This window comes from Hibiscus syriacus, unplaced genomic scaffold (assembly GCF_006381635.1).
Source record: "Hibiscus syriacus cultivar Baekdansim isolate YM2019G1 unplaced genomic scaffold, ASM638163v2 tig00112614_pilon, whole genome shotgun sequence".
Classification (NCBI taxonomy): domain Eukaryota; kingdom Viridiplantae; phylum Streptophyta; class Magnoliopsida; order Malvales; family Malvaceae; genus Hibiscus; species Hibiscus syriacus.
In genome coordinates, this window is record NW_024063369.1 from 543,460 (window position 1) to 565,877 (window position 22,418).

Below are 22,418 nucleotides of genomic sequence, written 5' to 3' on the forward strand. Positions count from 1 at the left end.
AATAGCGGAACAGCGGTCTGCTATTGCCGCGATTGACCGCGATCAGTTAAATTGCGGCCGCGATCCGCCGCTATTGGTGTGATTCCGCTCCACACCGTTATTTTCCGTGATAGCCGTTTCAGACACCGCCGCGACCGCTATATAACGGTCGTAATTCTGCTATTCGACCGCTATTTGAAACTTTGTCCGTCGCTAAAAACTTTAGTTTTATTTCATTTTAGTAATCCCGTTCAAAATTTAACGTTAAGTTTAAAAAAATGAAAATTTAAGTACTAAAAGTGATAGTACTTACCCAAATATTTAAACACATATCACCAGAAGACTGGCTTTAGAAAGAGAGACAACAAAGAGACAGAAAGACGAATGAAGAAGCATCGGCCAAGTTATAAAACTATGGTCAATATCATATATTTCAAATACCAATTTTTTAAAGCATCTGCAACATCTCCATCACCAACTATAATAGTTACAAATAAATAAATAAATAAACAAGAATTGCTTAGTTATCATCGATGGCTGATCGATATATTTTATGAAGGAAACACAACAATGTCAAGACACAGATGTTCTTTTTATTATTATTATTATTACTAAAGGACAAGAGTAAGCACAATTTGATCGGATGCCGGAATGTAACAAATGCTGCAATAATTTAGAACCAACCAGGTCGCTAATCGACATTAGCCAAGCAGCCCCATGCAGAAACACAAAACAAGAGACAAAGATGGCGTTGTATTCTTTCTTGTTTTTAGAATATATTTTTCGCATGAAAGTGAGGTTTGATCGAGGTGAATACACACTAGTGATTATTCTTTTGTTTTATGAAATGGACGCGTTTTTTACCGGTAATGATATATGTTTTAAATATTTTCAATTATTTGACAATAAATGTTTAAATATATAACCAGTATTAAAATACATTTTTATACCATCTTATAATGATTAAAATCAATATCAGATCTCGAGTACAATGATTTTCTTCAAATAATTTTGATAATTTATATTATGTTTTTCTTCCAAAATTTTATACACACCATAATCTTCGTAAATCACAGACGAGCGTAAATAATAAGAGTTTATGCCTATCTTCGTAAATTAAATACATAAATAACACTAAAACTAGTCACTTTAAATCATATAAGGATCATACATAAGGTTAAAAGCCCAACCAAAAGACTCGAACAAAAAATAGATGCGAACAAATCTAATTGCATCTGCATGCAGACAACGAAAGGGAATTAAGCTGTTGAAAGACCACCGAGAACCGCAAATCAGAGCCGAGCGTCATGAGTAACTATTCACGAACGTAAAATCAATAATCCAAATTTAATCTGAAGATTCATAGCAGGGAAGATCAACAAGATTTCAGATAAGCGTCATCTTGATCAAACGTTACGTCGTAAAATTCAACCTTGAGTAAACATAAATAAAAGAACAGTCAAACGACACATGAAAGAACGAAAAATGACCTATAAAAGAACGAAAAATGTACCACAGGATAAAGATAAATGTTTCACAAAGAGAGAGATAAACGTGTCATAAAGACAAAATTATTATTCTTAAAAAATTAAAAAAGATAGAAAGAATAGAACTAGCGGTTGGCAATCAACATTAAAACCGATATCATCGCCGGTTAAATAAAATTAAAGAAAAAGTTGATATGATCTATAAAAATGACATAAACTCATAGTAAAAAGAAAGAGGAAAAAGAGAGAGCGGCTAGGGCTTTTACTGATAAACACCGTAACTAGGGTAATTAATAAGATCCATATAATAATTTTTTCAACCAAGGAATTGGAGATTAATTGGAGGGAGAAAAAGAAAACTTTTCTAATCCAATACCTCTTTGACTCTTTAAAGATAAATATAAAAAGGGCATTATTTAATTAAACTAACAAAGCAATTTGGGATTAGAATATAGGATTAAATTAACGATTAACATCAGCATCAATTCACCACCGGCCTAATGAACGTGGGGTCTCTCAAGCCTTACCCATGTGAGCAGAGAAATATCAGCTACGCTCAAAATGGAAATGGACCCAATGCATGGTCCCTCCATGCATTTGACCATGTCTTATACACACTGTTTTTTCTTGAAAACTAAGAAAGCTTTCTAAGACCAAACACGCTTTACTTAACAACAGGACGAGTTTGTTAAGGTTGGACAACATGATTTTGTATTGGAAAGAGATAAATTAACTGGAAAAATAACAGTCATCTGTTTGCAGGTCAAATTATGAAGAAGACAGTAAGAACCACCTGTGCTAGTTGTTTTTAGGCTGGAAATTATGACCCCAAATCAGATCAACATTCGTTGAAACCGACTTATGTTTAAGATGAACATGTTTTGAACTTCCGGGTTTTCGCCGGACATTGGTAGCGACCATGCGGACAGTTGCAGTGAATACATGATTGACTAGGGAAATACAAAAATCGAAATGAGCAATCACCGAAAAATGCAGTGCTTCGGAGGACATGGTGGGGGTGTGTGGTTTCTTTCTGGAACAGTTTGTATGTTGCGATTCACCGCTCATTTCTCAGTGTCTCGGATTGTGATGTGAGACTGACTGGCTGTGTTCTTGGCACTGCAGAAACCATCCTTAGTTCCACCCATGTTGGGGTTATTAGCACCGTTTCTAAAATGGGCACTAACATGAGGCCTCGAACGTACTCGTCGTGAGTTATTCTGGGAAGCCTCTGCTGTCTTTCTCTTCCTCTTGGGATTGAAGAACCCACATTCAAGAGCTTCTAATGCTTTTGTGGTTAGCGGTCTGTTCCTAGTGCTCTGCCTCCGGTTTTGCGATGAAGGATGCTGATTGACGTCAGCACCTTTATCGGGAATCTTCGAATTCAATGACTCGGGCTGCACTGTTATCTCAGACTGAAAGAAAGATATCTGTGAACAAGAATTGTCACTGTTTTGCACCATATCTGAGAAGAAGGGTCCATCAGTTTCGAACCCAGTTGAAACCTGAGGAACATTTAAGTCTATCATTATATGTGACCGAGTCTTTGTCGGAAATCCTTCTACATGCAAGCGGTTTTCAGAAACAACGCCTTCCTTTCTCCGGTCAGGACTGCCTTTAGACATAGAACTCGCAGGTGACAAGTTTTGTGATCCCGTTTGAATAACCATATCTTCACAAGCATCGGGCGAATTAGACCTACAGTGTGAATTGTTCTCATTTAACATCCTGTCAACTGAAATGTTTTCAACACTGCAGCTAGATTCTCCATTGATACAATCGGTCAATACCCTCAGTTTAGTAACAGGAACTGAATTTTTTGAATCGCTACGCTTCACCTTTTGGCTGAAATCATTCTTCTCAATCTTTTCTTCCAAGTCATGAAGCAGACTTCTGTTGCGGTTTTCTCGATTTTCCACTGATATAAAGCTTCTATCAGAGGTGTGGGGAATAGCAATATTTGAGTTGCTATTTACACAATCCGAAATGTCGACACATTCTCCCCCATTAACCATGGCAGCTTCTGGGGCATTTGTAGTACTAGTCTCTTCTGTTTCATCTTCAGAGTCACTCGATGTATCCTCCTCAGAATCGCTGGAAATACTAGAAGGGGTGGATAAGCTTGTAGCTTCAACAGGTAAGCTTCTGAGCTCTCTAACTTGAGATCGTTCAGCCCCTCTGACCAAACTAGTATCTACAATAGTAAACTTCATTAGATCTCGGTTGCAGCCAGATTTTCGCGGCTTGAGGTAACAATTACGTTTATCTTTTGGAGAATTAGTATCAGGGTCTTGTTTTATTACAGGGTCCAACTTATTTTCTAGGTCCTCTCCGCTGCCTTTTGGCCCTTCATTTTCAAGCTCAAGAAGGCCCGGTTCCGATGCAACTTTATTAAGAACGTCACTAATGGAGTCAAAATAATGGTCACCTTTCACTAGTCTCCTCCTCGAAAACTTCTTAACACCAGGTACAAGGAACACCAGAGAATTCTTTAAACCAGAAAAGGCCTGATCTTTTGGTTGTTCAGAGTGCCAACCCCTAGCTAAAAGTCGAGGCCAAACAGCTTCCCAGAAAAGATCGTTAGATCTAGCTTTGCTCAACCTAAAATCTCCAGTCAGGAACTTGATAATCTCTGCTGACGTAAGACTAGAACAAGCTTTGCCAACCGGAATTTCGGGACGAAAAGAAACTACATTATTCACTTTTACTAGCTCCATAGCATTGCCAGTGAGGTCTAGCTTTCCTTTGCCAATACTTACGGCGTTTACGAGCATACCAATACCTACTGTGTTCCTTATAGCGAATACATATTCCTCGAAGGTAACTTTTCCTTCTCCAAATTTATTAGAAACCTATAACAATCAGAATTCATAAAACATCATGGTGAAATATTTTCTCTGGGAAAATAGACTAAATATAGCTGCAAAATCATGTTCAAAAGTTCAGCAGTAAATCGAGAATATAAGATCATACGAGTAGGTATTGAGTACAGAAAAGTAGGGAAAATACCTCAAGCAACATATCTTGACATTCTTTTGAATTATGAGAAAATAATCGAGATAATAATTCATGTTGCCTCCACCCAGCGAACAGCTTTTGTCCATGAACACACCGTCTGCTTCGTAACTTTCGGCATTCTGACCATCTACTATATCCATCGGACTTGTAAAATTTTCCATAATAGAAAGACAATATCTCTCCCATGGCTTTACTCTCAACAAAATTTTTCACAAGGATAAGGTTTTTTCCAAAGATGTATAGCCCGAGAAGAAAACTGTCAAGTTCGATATCCTTCCATACTTCACTCGAAGAGCCTGGGCGAGGACAAGCACCTCTTTCCACCTGATTCAGCTTAGATTTTGGCTCCAGTGGGAGGAGTAATTCGGAATCCATCTTACCCCCAGTTATAGGTTGAAGCTCAGAATTCTCTTCCATGCCTTTCCTATCACCTAATGTAGGATATAGATTTTCAACTTTATACTCTCCACAGCCATGGCTCGAAGTAATGCGACTCTCATCAATGTTTTCAAATTCAGAAGCACCATTTATGCTTTCAACTTCAGTCTTTGTCCAGAAAAGAGGGATAGGCAACCCTGCCGTAAAAGGGTTCAGGACATTCGATATGACATTCGCATCCACTGGCTGCATTACAACCTGTAAACTCCGACATTCGCCAACTAGAGGTGGAATTTCTGCTTGGTATTGATCTCCAACACGAGGAATCAGCTGTGGATCTCCGGAAATTTCATCCAAAAGGGAACACGAAGCAAGTGATTTCCCAGATGGTTCATATTCAATGCCCTCCACGTCATTATCCAAAAGAGTGATGTCCATCTGCTCAAGATTTGAGCCAAAAATAATTAAACTTTAATACTTTATTATGCCATTACCAACATGTAACTGCTAAAGTAAACTCCTTTGAAGCTAAATGACCTACATCTCTCTAAAGCAACAATTTTTGTTCGAGATCGAAAAAAACAGAGGAATCGTTCGATGCGTGAAAAAATCAAAATTACCAGCATTCATCAAAAAGAAAAACACACTTTCGCAGACTAAGTTCATCAAAAAAAATACATCATAATCATCCCATGAACATACATTCAAAAGATACATAAAATTAAACCGAAATCAGCGATGAAACTTCCAACATAGTTCTCGAAGCCGAAAAATCGGAAGCCCTCGATCCAAAAGCATGAAGCCTCATCATTTCAATCGAAACAGATACCATTCATATTTCTAGTAATCTAAACTATCAATAGAGAGAACCAAAAGAACTGCCAAGGCACGTACTCATATACTGATTCAGCAGATTAAAAACAAACAAACAAACAAACAAGAAGCTTAAATCTAAATCTAAGCTACCCGATCGACACATAGCTGTCGGTTCGTCAATGTCGAACAATCTCATCGAAACACGAGAGTAACATGTCCATTGTTTCAGTGAAAAACAAACATGCAATTCCCTTTGATTAAACACAGAACAAAGCAAACAATCAGAGAAAACAGCAAAATAAGACATGTTAACTGACAAACAGTTGGTAATAAATGTATAATAAACATGCAAAAAAGAAGGATTTTTTTAAAAAAAAAATATAGCTAACCTTCATATAAGGAAATCCAAGTTAAATTCCACGTATCAGAACCAACCTGAAAAAAATGGGTTTTCGTTGTTATACACATATAAACCTCGATTTACGCATCTTTTTTCTTTACTTTTCTTTTACCGTAAATAAAACTACAATAAATAAATAAATAAAATAAAAGAACAAACCCGACAAAATAAAGTTCTTGGTTACCTTGTGAAAGAGTGGTTAGCTTCCATGGATACGAAAACGAGTTGAATTCTTGAGGACTTAGCAGAGAGAAAGATAAAAATAAGAGAGCAAAAAGGAAAATTCTCTCTGTATTTTTGCTGCTAATTTAAAAGGGAAAAAAAAACGAAGATTAACGCTTGTGTTCGGTTCAATTTATGAGAGTTGAGACCACACGCGGTCGTAGGTAGGTTTTGATACGTGGAGTAAATGACCAAAAGGGACATGTCTAATTGCCTCGCGTTGCCTTTGGACAATCCTATTTTAGGAAATTCGGGGCAGTGTCTTGTTTTTTGAGTTCTGTTTCCGAGCATAAACATATACAAATTCAAATGTTTTTTTATTTCAGGAAAAGGGAAAATTAAAAACAAGCCTCGATTAATGGATAAAAAGGAAATAAAATTAATAATTCCTGTATATAATGGTGAAGTATATTATATTTTCAAGTTAGGAATATTTTTATTTAAATTTTAAAATTAATATTATTTGAATTATGTCTTAAATTTGAATATAATAAATATTTTCTCACTGTAAAATCAACATTCACAGCACCTAAATTAAAAAAAAAACAATTACAAAAGTTTTGTTTGTTTTCAATAATTCAATAGACGAAAAGGGCCGTGGAGAGAAAATAGAAAATTTGCACATATTTATTAATTATCAATTAATTTATTGATACGAGATATTAAATTTTTTAAATAAGATTTAAATTATGATATTTAATATTTTATTTGAATTAATAAATTAAGTAACAATTGTTATATAAAAAATTATTATTTTTACTTTATAATTAAATTAAATTTAAAATGTATTTTTGATTTTATAGTCGAGATGTGTGCAGACGAACGTTTTCAAAGTGGAATCCACGTTTTATTAGAGAAGACCACCAAAATCTCGTGATCTGGTGACAAATTTATTTCAGTTTAATTAGCATTCCAATTATATTATACCTTGAAGAGGATTCAAACCTTTACACTCTTTAGCACGATATTTTGAGTCTTACGTGTCAACCATTTTATCGCTGAGTCATCTTCATAGTCAATTATATTTTATGAATATAATATTTATTTAATGTGATGCATAGAGAATCCGTCGAAGCAATCTTGGTGATATAAGAGAGTGTCATTAGGGTAAATTATGTGTTTAGTATCTAATCTTTTAATTTTTTTAAAAATCATACGTAAAGTTTAATTTTGGTTTCATTTTAATAACCCCGCTAAAAACTAAACGTTAAGTATTGAAAAATATTGAAAACTTTAGGTACTAGAATGAACCAAAAATGATAGTTTAGTTACTAAATGCATTAAGTTTTTAACGACGAGAGTACTAAAATGAAACAAAAACTAAATGTTAAGTATAATTTTGAAAAAATTAAAAGTGTAGATACTAAAACGGGCCAAAATTAATAGTTTATATACCAAATGCGTAATTTACCCTGTTTATTATAAGGTTTTAGGGTCTAAAAACTTTGTCTGTAAGGTATGTATACATTGTAAATGATTAAAAATGTATGAATATATATACTACTTATAATCACCTCGAATTATTAAAAAAGTTTTAAAAAATATATGATGAAGATGAAATGTTAAAAACTTAAAATATTTCTTGCAAGTATATAAATTTATTCAAATTTAAAATCAAACATAGATATTATTTTATAGGGTAAAGGACACAAATGACCTCCCGATTATAGGGTACTATTTTATTAAATCTCTCTACTATTAAAAGTTATAAAATAGTCATCCGACTATAGAGTATTATTTTGTTGAGTCTATTGATTATTAAAAGTTATAAAATGATAACTCAACTATTCATTATGTTTCAAACTCATCCTATTCTATTAAGAAGCTTACGGTTGTCAGAGTTGGATATTAACATAATGATTGAGATATAACAGTCGTTTGAGATTCTATAATCAGATTTCATCATATCGCAATCAACATGTTAACGTTCAACTTAGAATATCGTCATATTTTAACGGAAAATGACGAGTTTCGAATATAATGAATAGTTGGGTGATCATTTTGTAACTTTTTATAGTCGAGGAACTCAACAAAACAATATTATTTAATTGGAGGACTATTTTGTAACTTTAATAGTCGAGAGACTTAATAAATAAGTAACCGATAATCATGGGATCATTTGTATACTTTATCCTATTTTATGATCATATGAACTAGTCAATTGAATAGTCGGTTGGTTAGTAATAAGAATATAATTTTCAATGCTTTACTTTAAATTAATTGAACTTTTTATATATTAATTAAATTAAATTAATTAATTAAAATCTAACTAGCACTAATATTAAAATCGTTCACATTTTTTTCAAATAAAAATAAAAATAGTAATTCATTACAAACTATTATATTTTTAATACATTATTTTTAAATATTATTTTAATTATTATACGTATTTTATAGTTCATATATAAAATTCGTGTATAATATATATAAAGAAATTAATGGCTAAGATTCCATCTAAAGAAACATATGTATGCATTGAGATTTGAGATCTTCATTTTTCTCTTTTAGATTTTTTTTATTAGGTGATACAATTAATTAACTATTTTATGGGTAGTTGAAGGTTTAATTATTGATATGTTAAATTTATAAAATTAAAAAGGGTAAACTATAAAAGTGATCACTAATATTTGAATAAGTTTTAATTTTCACCATTAAAGTTAACAAATATGACAGATTAGTCACTAAAACATCAAATAGGCCCTTAAACCATGATTTTGTACCTAATTTATTCCAAAGCTTCCTAATTTTTTGTTTATCATTAGAAATATTTGATTATTTCATATCCAAAAAAATTAATTTCTAAATTTTAATTTTAAAATTTAAAAAGTATATACATATATAACTTGGAAATTGGATAAATTAAAATACTTTTGAGGTAAATTAATATAAAATATCTCAATCTGATGAAAGAAAGAGCTGTCTGGAGGCTGCGAGGGTCCCAACTTGGGAGACCGTTTCGAGAATCATGAAAAGTCAGCCACCAACCAATCACTGTTCTCTCAAATTTATCATGTTGTTTAGATACTTTCGTCACTTTTTCTATATTATATAGGGTAAATTACACGTTTGATACATAAATTATTAATTTTAGTCTATTTTAATACTTAAATTTTTATTTTTTTTAAATTATATCTAACGTTTAGTTTTTGTTTTATTTCAGTTTCTCACCGTTAAAGAACTTAATAAGTGATTAGTATGTGGTACCTTTTTTATGGGCAAATTACATAATTCGTCACTAAACTAGTTTATCACTCCTATTTTGGTCACTAAAATTTAATTTTTTTAATTAAATTACTTAACTTTTAAATTACTCTTGATTTAATCACTCTAACTTTCAATTTTTTTATACTTTTAGTTATACATTAATAAACTAATAATAAAAAATATCATGTCACAAAAATTATTAATAAAATAAATTTGAGTGACTAAAATAAGAGCAATTTGAAAGTTGAGTAGTTAAATTAAATTTTTTTAAATTTTAGTACCAAAATAGGAGTAGAAGATATTTGAGTGATTATTGATGTAATTTGCCCATAAAAATACAGTGTTGTTAAGTTTTTAGTGACGATGTGCTAAAATAAAATAAAAACTAAATGTTAGATATGATTTTTAAAAAATTGAAAGTTTATATATTAAAATATGTCAAAACTGATAGTTTAGGTACTAAATTTTTAAAATGTTAATTAAATATTATATTACATCAATTTTATATTTTATATTTTTGCATTATCTTTAAATAATACGATTAAAAATCATACTTCTAGACCTAGTGATCAAAGTAGGGCTGTAAATGAGACGAGACAAATCGCGAGCTATTCGAGATCGACTCGATCAAGGCTCGATAAATACTCGGATCGAATGGACTCGGCTCGAGTTCTTAATGAGCTGAAACGAGCTACTCGATATTCGACTCATCGTAAGCAACTCGAAAATATAATATATTAAGATTTTATTTAAAAAAAATTAATAATAATATTAATTTTTATGTAATGTATTTTTTTAAAAAAAATACAGGAAGATTTCATGTATTTAATGTTCATGTTCGAGTTTGAGTTTGAGTTTGAGGCTTCAATCGAGTTAAGTTTAAGAATTTTTTTTCATTTCGAGCCTTTTCGAGCTGCTCATGAGCTTCACTTCAGGATTTCGAGTTCGAATCGAGCTTGAAAATTTTAAGCTCACGAGTTTTCGAGTCGAGTCGAGCTCCATTTCATAATTTCCGAGTCGAGTCGAGCTCAGCAATACTCGAGCTCGACTCGGCTCGTTTACATCCCTCGATCAAAGTTATGTTTGTTAAAGATTTAAATATAAATATTTTATCACTTTATTTATAATGTATCAATTCCGATTTTTCTTATTAATCTAAGATGATTATAAAATAGTATTTTAGAACTCTTAACTATTTGTTAATGAACATTCAATCACTCCTGCTACTATCGCTAGTACTTGAATCAGAATCTCTAAGAACAATAATCATTTCTTTAGCTATTGAGATAATTTGGTTCATGCGAACATTTGTGATACTGTAATGCTGCATTAGCAGTTTACAAAGTAGTATAGTGTTGTATATCTAATTTATTCGTATAGTATACGATAATTAAAGATTTATATTTGATATATTGATAATATATAATTTTATGTAAAGGTACATAAAATTATACTTTCCGACATCAAATGTAAACCGGATAGTTAATTCTACAACTCGTAAGTCATGCCAACCTTAGCATACGCCTGTGAGGGATATCAAACACCTTTTCGCTTTGTCTCTAGTTTTTCTTCATGAAATTGTAAGCATGATCTATCCATAACCTTTTAGCAACTCGACTCCCTTTGCTTGCAACCACCTCGCTTTCGCCGATCAGGTGTACGACGCCAGCTTCAGATGCTCTGTCCACCACCCTTATCTCTCGCCACTCGTCGTCGACTTCCCCGCCTCCGTTTGCCTTCTTTCCATCGAGGACATGTGCCAACAATATGTTTTCCTTGATGAACTCTTTCAACTTTTCGACTGAAATCAGCTCCAACGAGTCCTCTTCGTTGCGGATATCGGTGTACCCGTATCGGACGACGCAACGGAAAACGCTCAGCTCGTTCGGTTCCACTCTGCGGAAAAGAAACCGGTCCTCGGCCGGGACTTTGCTGATCGGTAGCGATTTGATGGAGACGAAAACAAGGACCCAATGCAATGCTTGTATGTTTTCTACATAGTGTTCGAATATAGGTGGAATGCCTTGAACAAGCTCCGAGTTAAACAGGGCAAGTAGATTCTACACAAGCTAGTGTCGGACGTAATCTCCTTTAACCTTTCGAGAGATTTTATTGTCGAGCTCCGAAAGCCAACGGCAAGTAACAGCCTTGATCGAACTTGTAGAGGACGGAGCTCAAATAGGTTAACTCAACCGAGCAGATGATAAGAACGTAGGCGATTACGAAGAGTATATTGGTTTTCCATATCATGATCATGATGAGAACCAGTAGAGATGATGTTAGAGCCATTACAAACACCACTGCAATCCCTGCATATGAGTAGAAGATTGAGCAACAAGAAATGAAAGGAATGGACCAACGATTATCAAATCGAGTAGTAAAGAGCTCGGTGTTTGAGGTCTCGGGTTTGAGTAACATTACCATAAGCATTGCCCATTTTTTCTGTGGTTTTGAATCCAAGAGTAACCCCAACACAGGCTAGCATCAGCAGGTAATTCACCTCAGGGATATATACTTGACCTTCGTATTTGGCCGATGTATGTACAATTTTGACGCGAGGGAAACACCCCAACGACAGTGATTGCTGGATTATAGAGAAAGCCCAGAAATCATTACTTGACTCGCAATGATCGCAGCCGCCACAACCGTCACGAATATCGGCCAATAGAGAGGGCCTGCAAATCGCCACACTTAGCTGCCTTACAAATGGAACTGATCAAAATCACAACAAAAATAAATGGTTATCACCTGGAATGGATTTAAAGAAAGTATCCGAGACTAAATCTTCGTGTTTACGAAGGAAAGAGGCTTTCCCCGTATAGGCCATGATCAAAGCCGGGTAAGTCACCGAGCACATGCTTATTTGTATGGAGCGAACAGTGAAATGGCCGACATCGGCAAACAATGCCTCCGTCCCTGTTATGACAAGGACGACACCACAAAGGGAAACCCATGCATGCTTTTTGTTTCTCCGGAAGTAATATACGATGTATTTAGGGTTCATGGCTCTGATGACTGACGGATCGAATCTGAAGAAATTGTAAATCCCGATCCCGGCGATGAGTGTGAACCAGACGCAGATGATGGGAGCAAAGGTGTAGCCCACTTTGTCTGTTCCAAATCTTTGAACCATGAAGAGGCACACCAAGATTACCGTCGATATCCAAACAATCCTATCTGTTTTGCACCAAATATCAACAGTTTTCCAGAAAATGAAAAGATCAAATAAGCAAGAGGTGAATTACTGAGTTGCAGTGTATATATATTGACCGTCTGTCATTGCATATGTAGCGTTCTTGATGCCACCCACAGCAGACAACACTGCAGTGACCATGGAAGTGAATGAATACAATAAAGAAATGTGAATGGATGGTGAAGATATATATAGAAAAGAAGAAGAAGGTGAACCCGAAATGCAAGGGGTGAGGACGCCATCGCCGATGACCATGGAAGTGCCTAGCATGGTGATGATCAACAGAAAGAATTTGGAGAACCGGCAATTCAAGCTGGAGACGAGTATAGTGCAAATGTGCCCCCTAATCAAAAGGAAAACATCGATCAACCCTTTTGCCGCTGTTTCATTGGCCGAAAATAACAACCAGCAAAAGTGTTATATAGCGGCGTTTCTAGCGGCGTTTCTAGCGGCGTTTTAAGGGAAAACGCCATAAAATTTAAGCATGTAGCGGCGTTTACTGTTAGTTTTTTGGCAAAAATTGGCCAAATCCCACACTGGAAATGAATAAATGATGAAAAAATTCTTAGCCTATAAATAGAACATTTCCCTTTGGTTAAATGTATGTCCATCACCAAAATACAAGTGGTGTACTAGAAAGCTATTAGCTATATTAGTAGAGAATTTAAAGGGAAATTCTCTTGGGGTGTACTTTAGCTTTTGGGCATGTGTGAGAGTTAAATATTTTGTAGTGTGGTTGTAATAATTTTCCACATAGTAAATATTTTTTCTCTTGGTTGTCTTTTGACAACGCTTGTGGTTTTTCTCCATTTGGGAGTTTTCCACGTTAAATTATTGTGTTTTTTCTCTTTTATTTTTCAAGTATTTTTGTTAATGTTGTGATCTAAAGGGATTGTTGGATTACAAGGGTCTATTTTCCCAACATTTACAATACAAACGCCACAAAATGATACTTTAGCGGCGTTTTTTAAACAAATATCACATTAGAATGGTAATTTAGCGGCGTTTATAGCTCAAACGATGCAATAGAGTTGTTTATAGTGGCGTTTTTTCAATAAACGATTTATACGAATAAAAGTAAAATTTTTAGACGAATACCTTCATTAAAAAGGATAATTAATTAAAAAATTTAAATTTTAAGATTGATTTTTATTCACCTTAAATCGTACTTGCATCCGTCACCAACATAAATTGTTTTAAATCAAACTTATGAAATATGTGACCACTTTGAATCACATTATGGGTTGAGTTTTCGTTTAATAAAAAAATAAATTAAGAAAGAAATAGAAAATACATGATTGATGTAAAAATTTCTTGAATCTATTATCTATAATTTTATTATTTAGAATTGTGTTTATATAATTATAAATATATTTTGACAGTGTTTTAATTCTTTTATGATCTATTTTTAACTATATATATAATTATAAATATAGATATATTTTATGTTCAATTGATTCTTAAAGAGAACAATGTCAAAAGTTAAACGATCAAATTGAAGTCTTATAAAGTTTAATGACAACAAAGAAATATAATCAAAGATGAGTGATGATTATCGAGTTGTAGTTTTTGTCGGAGAACCGGCAACCAGCGATGCTGTGTCGCAACAAGCCAATACTTGGGCTTAATCTTACCGTGTCTCTTTCGTCGCCATGTTCAACCAACTTTGTTTCGATTGCATTGCCATCAAGATCTTTTGTCATTACACCTCGACTACTTTCTTCGTAACTATATACACCTAAATGTAGCAGAGACTGTTGATGTGCCATTGGCCCCAGAGTAATGTTTAGCTAATTCGGGGCCTTTGGGCTTCGATCTCAATCATTTTTTTAAAGAATATCTTAAATTATATCTTAGTTTTAACGAAGTTGATGAGAAAATAAGACAATATTCTTAGTTTTAACGAAGTTGGCGTCGGCACGAAGCGAACTCTCGGTTTTTTTTAATACAATTTTAAGGGTACAAATTATATCTTAAATTAATTTTTAGCATTTAAGAAATATCTTATTAAGTGTAAGTTTCTAATGTTTTGAATGTTACACTTTTAAATGTTTGGGATGTAACGACCGTTAAAATTTACCGTTATCTCACATGTAACACATATATAAAATTTCAGAAAAATATTTTAAGAAATATTTAATATTATAATTTAGAAAGAAATTTAAAAAATCTCCAAAATTCCACCATCGACCCCCTGATCGTCATCGTTGACACCATCAGAATCGTCTCGTCTCTGCGATCAAAACTCAGGTCATTGGTTTTCTAAGTTTTCCTGCACTATTTTTCGATTATTCCGACTGCTATAACTGATTATACGTTACACGACCACTACGACCATTGAGTTTCTCGCCCGACTCTGAACAAATCCTATTAGTGATCATCCTTCATTATCGTCTCAAGTAGGAAGATGAAAGTGAGAGAGACGACGTGAATGTTTGATTTTTTTTTATTTTTTTTAAAAAATAATATTTTTATTATTAAAAAATTAAAAAAATAACGGTAGACACCTAAAAATATAACAGGAATACATTAGACACTTAATAAAAAATTCTGTAGGTACCAAATATCAATTTAAGATATAGTTTAGGCACCTAAAAGTGTATTAAGCCTTTTTTTCAGACACGTGTCATCTAATAAAACTCTAGAGAAACTTATTTCCAACTGTTTTCTTCCTTATTTCACCATTAATCTCAAAAAAGGACACAACAGTCCTTCATATTCTTCTTCTAAAAGGACAACATCGTAATTTCGGTCTGATTGTTTAGTTTTTTACCTTCGTCGTCACCGGTCCCTAAAATTCTCCGTAATTTCATCTTAGATACCTCCGATGGCGACCCTCTCAGCCTACCCTAACTCGAACCCTAACACCAATTTCCTCTCTTCTTCCGACCAATCTAACCTCGATCGGGAATCTTGTTCCGAACCGGACCCCAATTTTCACTCCGCACTTTCGAAACCGCCCCAGTCGGTTGCTCCATCCGTGCCTCCGCCGTCTCTTCTCCACCTCTCCTTCAACCAGGATCATGGCTGCTTCGCCGCCGGAATTGACCATGGCTTCAGGATCTACAATTGCGATCCATTACGCGAGATATTTCGCCGTGATTTTGATCGCGGCGGCGGCATCGGGGTTGTCGAGATGCTTTTCCGGTGCAATATTTTGGCTCTCGTTGGCGGCGGACCCGATCCGCAGTACCCGCTGAATAAGGTTATGATCTGGGACGATCACCAGAGCCGATGCATCAGCGAGCTTTCGTTTCGGTCCGAAGTAAGATCTGTTCGGCTTCGGAGGGATCGAATCATTGTCGTTTTGGAACAGAAGATTTTCGTTTACAATTTTGTTGATTTGAAGCTTCTGCACCAGATTGAGACCATCGTGAATCCGAAGGGACTCTGCGCGGTGTCTCAAGGGGCGGGATCATTGGTTTTGGTCTGCCCCGGATTGCAAAAGGGGCAAGTTAGGGTGGAGCATTACGCTTCGAAGAGGACTAAGTTCATTATGGCTCATGATTCAAGAATTGCGTGCTTTGCTCTCTCCCAGGATGGCCAGTTGCTTGCTACCGCGAGCACGAAAGGGACGCTGGTTCGCATTTACAATACTGCTGACGGGAGCTTGCTGCAAGAGGTATGCGATTAATTGCAATAAACACTATTCTATTTTGAGTTCATCGTTGTGATCTTTTCGTTTCCTATGCAACTCAAAAAACCCAACTTTCTCATGGCCTTTCCTATTGCACTATCATCTGCACTGTATGAATGTTGGCTTTCTTTTGAATTTTCTATGTGCAGTTGATGTTCACTGTGGTGTTTTTTATGGTCCTTTGATCTTGTTTAGCACTTATAATTAAACATGATATTATCTAACATGCTCTGATTCTGATATTCTGAAAGTTCTCTTGTATATCAATGTAGGTAAGGAGGGGTGCAGATAGAGCTGAAATATATAGTTTGGCATTCTCTTCAAATGCCCAGTGGTTAGCAGTTTCAAGTGACAAAGGCACTGTCCATGTTTTCGGCCTTAAACTTAATGCCAGATCTCCTAGTTCTACCCAGTCACGAAGTGCAACAGATCCTGTTGCATCACCCCATTCGTCTCTTTCTTTTATCAAAGGTGAAGTTCTCCTTTTGTTGATCTAGATAATTTCGCCGTGTCTAAAGACAATGGATAACTGTGAAAAGTGACATTATTGATCTATTCCACTTTCTATTCCTAGGATTAGATTATGCAAATGCTCACGCTTCCCTCTACTGAATTATAGTAATAGAAGCTATCATGGGACGAGAAAATTCATGTCAATTCCCCTTTTATGTTTTTCATTTTTTGATATCCGAGATACTTGCCACTCAAGCTATATGAAACAATACTAATTCAGTTTGATGACAACTACACCTAGTCCGCGAAATAACAGTCTAACAGCATTAAACAATTTTTTTTCTGTTTTCGCTCTAGAAAATACATATTTGAAGTTGTCTTCAAAATTTTTCAGCAACTATGATGAACATTTAAAATGATTTTCTGCATATGGGAGAGTTAATCTCCTACTTCAGGCATCAGAGAAACTAGTTCTTCAATAGGATGCGAATTAAACTAGATTGCGTTTATCTTGTCTAAAGATTAGTTGTTTGAGATTTTTATTTTGGGGAGTTTAGTTTACCATGGTCATCATTTAAATATCTTTCCACATGCAGGGGTGTTACCAAAGTACTTCAGCTCAGAATGGTCAGTGGCTCAGTTCCGCTTGGTTGAAGGTTCTCACTACATTGTTGCCTTCGGTCACCAAAAGAATACAGTGGTAATTCTTGGCATTGATGGAAGGTAAGGAAAATACAAATAACGCTAGTGGAATAAAAGAAAATTGGTTAGAACAACTATCAGTAATTCGGTATACGATTTTTTGTTGTTTCTCTTTTAAGATGAATTTGAACATGCTGACGAATTGGTAAACTCACGTTTAGGACCAACTTTGGGAAGTATTAGGTGACCTAGCAGCATTCTTGATAATTAACTCTATGCCCCTAGACATAGGAGTGTTGTTGTCCACAACTTCATAGGAAATTGTGAGAGGAAATTGTGAGACTCCACTACTTCCTTACCTGTTAGAACATAATTTGTAAATATTGCACAAGTATATTCTTGGGAAATTTCCTTGAAGCATGTAGGCAAGTTGTCATCAAGATGGTTCCCCCTGAGGTGGTCAAAATATGTTCTTTACCTCTCCTCCTCTATGCAGCAATTGTAAAAACAACACAATCACAAGATAATACAAACACAACAAGATAAAAACCGACATGATACGGATATAGGAATTGTTAGATGCACTTAATACGTACATGACATTAGATTGACATTGTTACTTATCATCTTTGCTGTGATATTAAGTGTCGAAAAGAGCTAATTGATTGAATATAATGCACAGCTTTTACCGATGCCAATTTGATCCGGTTAATGGTGGTGAAATGACTCAGCTGGAATATCACAACTTCTTGAAGCCAGAGGCAGCTTTCTGAAGACTTACAATTATATTTATGTGTATGTTTTCCTCTATTTCTTTGGCCTTGTAATCTCCCCACGGTTCAACTTCCTGTAATCTCTCCCTAATTTCCCACAAATAACATTATGCATTGACTAATTTGTAAATATATACTTGCTATATATTTAAGTATAGTTTTTAGAATGTCGAACAATATTTTTAATAGGTATATATATTAGTTCATTATTTGAATTATATAAATTTTAACATATTTATTTGGTAGTAGAATAATTGTTTTGTTTATGTATCATATCATATTTAATAGGGTAAACTATGCAGATAGTCCCCTATGTTTTCGGTTGATCGACTTTGGTCACCAATTTAAAAATTAAGGGGGAATGGTCTCTAATGTTATCAATCCATTCGATTTTAATCCCTAACATTTTCAATCCATTCGATTTTAGTCCATCAACTGTTAACTCTCGTTTTGTTTTAGTCCCTCGATCATGTTAGCGACTTAAACAAAAGGGAGTTAACAAAAATTAATGGTTGAGGGATTAAAATCGAACGAATTGATAATGTTAGGGACCATTTCCCTTTAATTTTTAAATTAGTTACCAAAGTCGGGTTAAACATAGGGGACTATCCACATAGTTTACCCTATTTAATATTTCTTAATAATTGTTTATGGTAATAACCATGAACTATAAATACTTAAGTTTCTGTACATTTTATATCAATTTTCACTAATATGGTAAAATAAAATGTGTGAGCAAGTGTGACACTATCTCCTCTTAGGGATATAGATTTGGGGGCCAAATCCCCTCTGGCTAATTGTGATCTGTCCTTATTGTATATTATAACATCTTATCTACCTTTTTTGTGAATTTAAATATTTAAAAATTTGTAAAAGAAATTAAATTTAGATATTATTTTGTTTTGTTTTTGGTATATATAGGAGACAAGGCAAACATGAAAACGCACACACCAATAGTTCATTTTACGTACTTCCACCAATGACAGGTAAAATTCCCCATGCACTATATAGAGTATTTCTTTTGCTCCTTGTGCTGCAACCTTTTGTAGTTAAATCTAGAACCGTGAAACTCGAATCTCCACCGGACCGGAGGGTAAGCAGCGGTAGCCCAGACAATATCGGTCGACCAACTTTCGATTTGGAAGCTGCTAACCACTCTTTCCGGTGGGAGATGGTATCACTTCCCGATGACCTACGGTTTCTACTCGACACCGAAATGTTGTCAGGGCATGGAACGTCAGGATGTGGCTTTTGCCATCATCGACGCATTCACAGAGTGGGAAAACGCCGTCCCTAAACTGAACTTCCAATGGTTATACCCAGGCGACGATGCTGATATTAGAATTAGGTTCACTTCACTAAGCCCCCCATATTATGGTTTCGGTTATTATCCACCTGATGGCAGGCTTTTGCTTGATATTAGCCGCACGCTTTGGAGCACTAGCTCTAACCCTGTACCCTACAAACTCGACCTGCAATCTGAATCCATGCATGAAATTGGCCACACACTCGGCCTTGAGCACACCAACGATCCGGCTTCGGTCATGTACCCTACACTCTCTTCTAGTACTATCAAAAGGGAGCTTACCCAACTGGACATTAATAACATACGAGCTTTATATCGTTCCAAGCCACACCATGAGTTAGCCAACTCTATATAGGCTTTCATGGCTTTGGAAAAACCTTAAGTTATTTCAAGAAGTGATTACCACAGTTTTAGATAAAACAAGTGATATGCAAGCGTAAAGCTCTTGTTGTTGTTTTTTCCTCAGGCAATTATTATTTTTATTAAAATAACCATCAAGCCATAGTCAAGGGATAATGTCTCGATAAAAACCTCCCTAATCCTAAAATGAGGAAAAGAGTACATTCTCTCTGACAATATAAAAAGAGTCAACACGGAACAACAAAATCACCCAATAAAACAAACCCCATATTCAAGGGAGAGTGCCTCGTCAAAAACTCTTGTTGCTTTTGATACATATAACGATTGATGTGTGATTTATATATGTATATAATAATATATTTAGACTTTAATATTCAGGATGGATCGAAGAGATTGAAAGAGTGGTTGATCTTTCTGAAAGTTCAAATTCTCATATAGTTTTAATATTTTATTTGTATTTTTTATTGATAATATATTTTACTCTTAAAATTTTATAAGTTCACCTCTTAAATTTTGCGTCCATTACTTATTAACTTATTAACGGAAAAACATAAGTACGTAACCAAAATAAATTAGTTAATAAACATTCAAAACAAGGAAGAAACATGTCACGCAAGCATAAAAGATGTAAAATATAATATCTATGAAATTCGATAATTTTATTTATTTATTTATTTATATACTTGTACTTCGGCTAAGATTGAAATTCGATAATTTTATTTATCTATAAAATTCGATAATTTAACTTTCTATATTCTTGCCCGTATCGAGTGATTTCAGTGGCAAAGGAATTGTTATTATTTTTTAAGGTCTCATGTAATATCTCAAATATCAGGTCAGTGACTATATTGAAAGGATTTAAAATTTTGGAGGATTAAAATGAGTAAATGGTAAAGTTAAGAAAATAATTTAGAAATTGTGTTTAAGATCAATTAGTAAGAATGGAAGAATGAAATGGTATTTTAGTCATTTAGAGGGAAATGAATTTAAAATTCATTTTTATTAAGTATTTAAGAGTAAGAAAAAGGGGAAAGTTGAAAAAAAGGAAGCTAAGTTATGTTCTCCTCTCATTCTTCCCGTGTGCCTGTTCTCTCCATAGCCAAAGGTGAGTTTCCTCCAAATTGGTTTTTCCTTTAGTTTAATGGTTGATATTGAAACCTTGAGTGTTTTAGAGGCTTAAGGAATAATTAAAGAGGATTAAAACTAAGAGATGGATGATTTTATTTGAGATTGAAGAAAATGAATTTTTGAAAGATATGCTGAAATATGAGTTTTTTTTAGGTTTGCTAGTATATTTGACTTGTCAAATAAGTAAATATGAGTTTTTATTGAGGTTTGCTAGTATATTTGACTTGTCAAATAAGTAAATAAGAGACTAGAAGTATTGGATGTTATAAGAAGCTAAATGGAGGAAAGTTATTTGGGTATTGTTTGAGGTAAAAGTAGGAGATTTAAATGAAAATTGGGTAAAAATCAAGCTGAAAATGGAAAATATGGGTAAGGGTATCGGTACTAGAAGAACAGTACCAATACTATATGTTTAAATTTAAAGAATTACGATGAACAATATCAATACTGATGCAATTAGTATAGATACTGCTATGGGTATCGATACTAAGAGGAAGGTATCGATACCATGGATTCCAGAATGCAGAAATGGTATCGATACTGAAAGGGAGTATCGGTACCATAGTATAGAAGTATCGATACCATGGTAGGGGTATTGATACTATTGAGCTTGGAAATTTTAGATATGAGGAATTTTGATAGAAATTGAATGTAATAGTACTTTTGAGTTTTATTAAAAGTATAAATGTTAGAGAGTAAACTAACATTGGTACGGTATGTGTACTTAATGGATGCTTGTGTATATCATAACCAAGCTCTTGAGTCAAGCAAGAAAAATGGCAAAGATAAAGTTGCCTAATAGTCGAACATCATTACAACATACTAGTGAGGCTTATTAGGTAAGTGCATTTATTGTACTTGTATGAAAAGAGGAAGACTCGCGATGAGTCAACCTCGAATGTTTTGTTAAATATATGTTTTACAGCATTTTGGTATATTTTCATAATGTATATAGAAATGATATTATTAATAAGTTTTTAGAGTATGAACTTCTCTAAAATGAATGAATGAATGTTAATGTTGTGTAATGGTTATCGATGTTGCCAAACTAAATGTTTAAATCTATGAATCGACATAAAATGTGCCACTCATGAAAATGAATAATGGTGCATTATCTACATAAAATGTGCCACTAATGAAAATACATAACGGTGCATTATCGGCATGAAAGGTACCACTAATGACAATGCATAACAGTGCATTATCGACATAAAAGGTGCCACTAATGAAAATGCATGACGGTGCATTATCAGCATAAAAGGTGCCAATGCATAAAAGGTGCCACTAATGAAAATGCATAACCGTGCATTATCGGCATAAAAGGTGTCACTCATGGCATTCATAAAAGGTGAATGATCATTTCGGCACTTCGGTGCAATGCATATACTTTACATTCTCATTTAACATACATTGGGCAAAATA

General features: G+C 34.3%; 3 protein-coding genes and 1 pseudogene across 3 annotated transcripts; 2 read left to right on the top strand and 2 right to left on the bottom strand.

Moving 5' to 3' along the window:
- Positions 1–2,115: 2,115 nt before the first annotated feature.
- Positions 2,116–6,420, bottom strand: LOC120182022. Its single transcript, XM_039187043.1, has 5 exons — positions 6,263–6,420; positions 6,068–6,113; positions 4,851–5,300; positions 4,476–4,799; positions 2,116–4,318 (listed from the first exon to the last, which is right to left on the bottom strand). Exons 2-5 carry the CDS (start codon positions 6,071–6,073, stop codon positions 2,531–2,533), a joined length of 2,568 nt encoding a protein of 855 aa, XP_039042974.1. The 5' UTR covers positions 6,074–6,113; positions 6,263–6,420; the 3' UTR covers positions 2,116–2,530.
- Positions 6,421–10,992: 4,572 nt separating this feature from the next.
- LOC120181993 lies at positions 10,993–14,466 on the bottom strand (annotated as a pseudogene).
- Positions 14,467–15,376: 910 nt separating this feature from the next.
- Positions 15,377–18,325, top strand: LOC120182031 (autophagy-related protein 18a-like). Its single transcript, XM_039187057.1, has 4 exons — positions 15,377–16,319; positions 16,607–16,805; positions 17,384–17,510; positions 18,112–18,325. Exons 1-4 carry the CDS (start codon positions 15,525–15,527, stop codon positions 18,200–18,202), a joined length of 1,212 nt encoding a protein of 403 aa, XP_039042988.1. The 5' UTR covers positions 15,377–15,524; the 3' UTR covers positions 18,203–18,325.
- An 856-nt stretch (positions 18,326–19,181) lies between these two features.
- LOC120181994 (metalloendoproteinase 1-like) lies at positions 19,182–19,863 on the top strand. The gene is made up of 3 exons (XM_039187020.1): positions 19,182–19,188; positions 19,252–19,376; positions 19,429–19,863. The coding sequence occupies exons 1-3, from the start codon at positions 19,182–19,184 to the stop codon at positions 19,861–19,863; spliced, it is 567 nt and encodes a 188-aa protein (XP_039042951.1).
- The last annotated feature ends 2,555 nt before the right edge of the window (positions 19,864–22,418 follow it).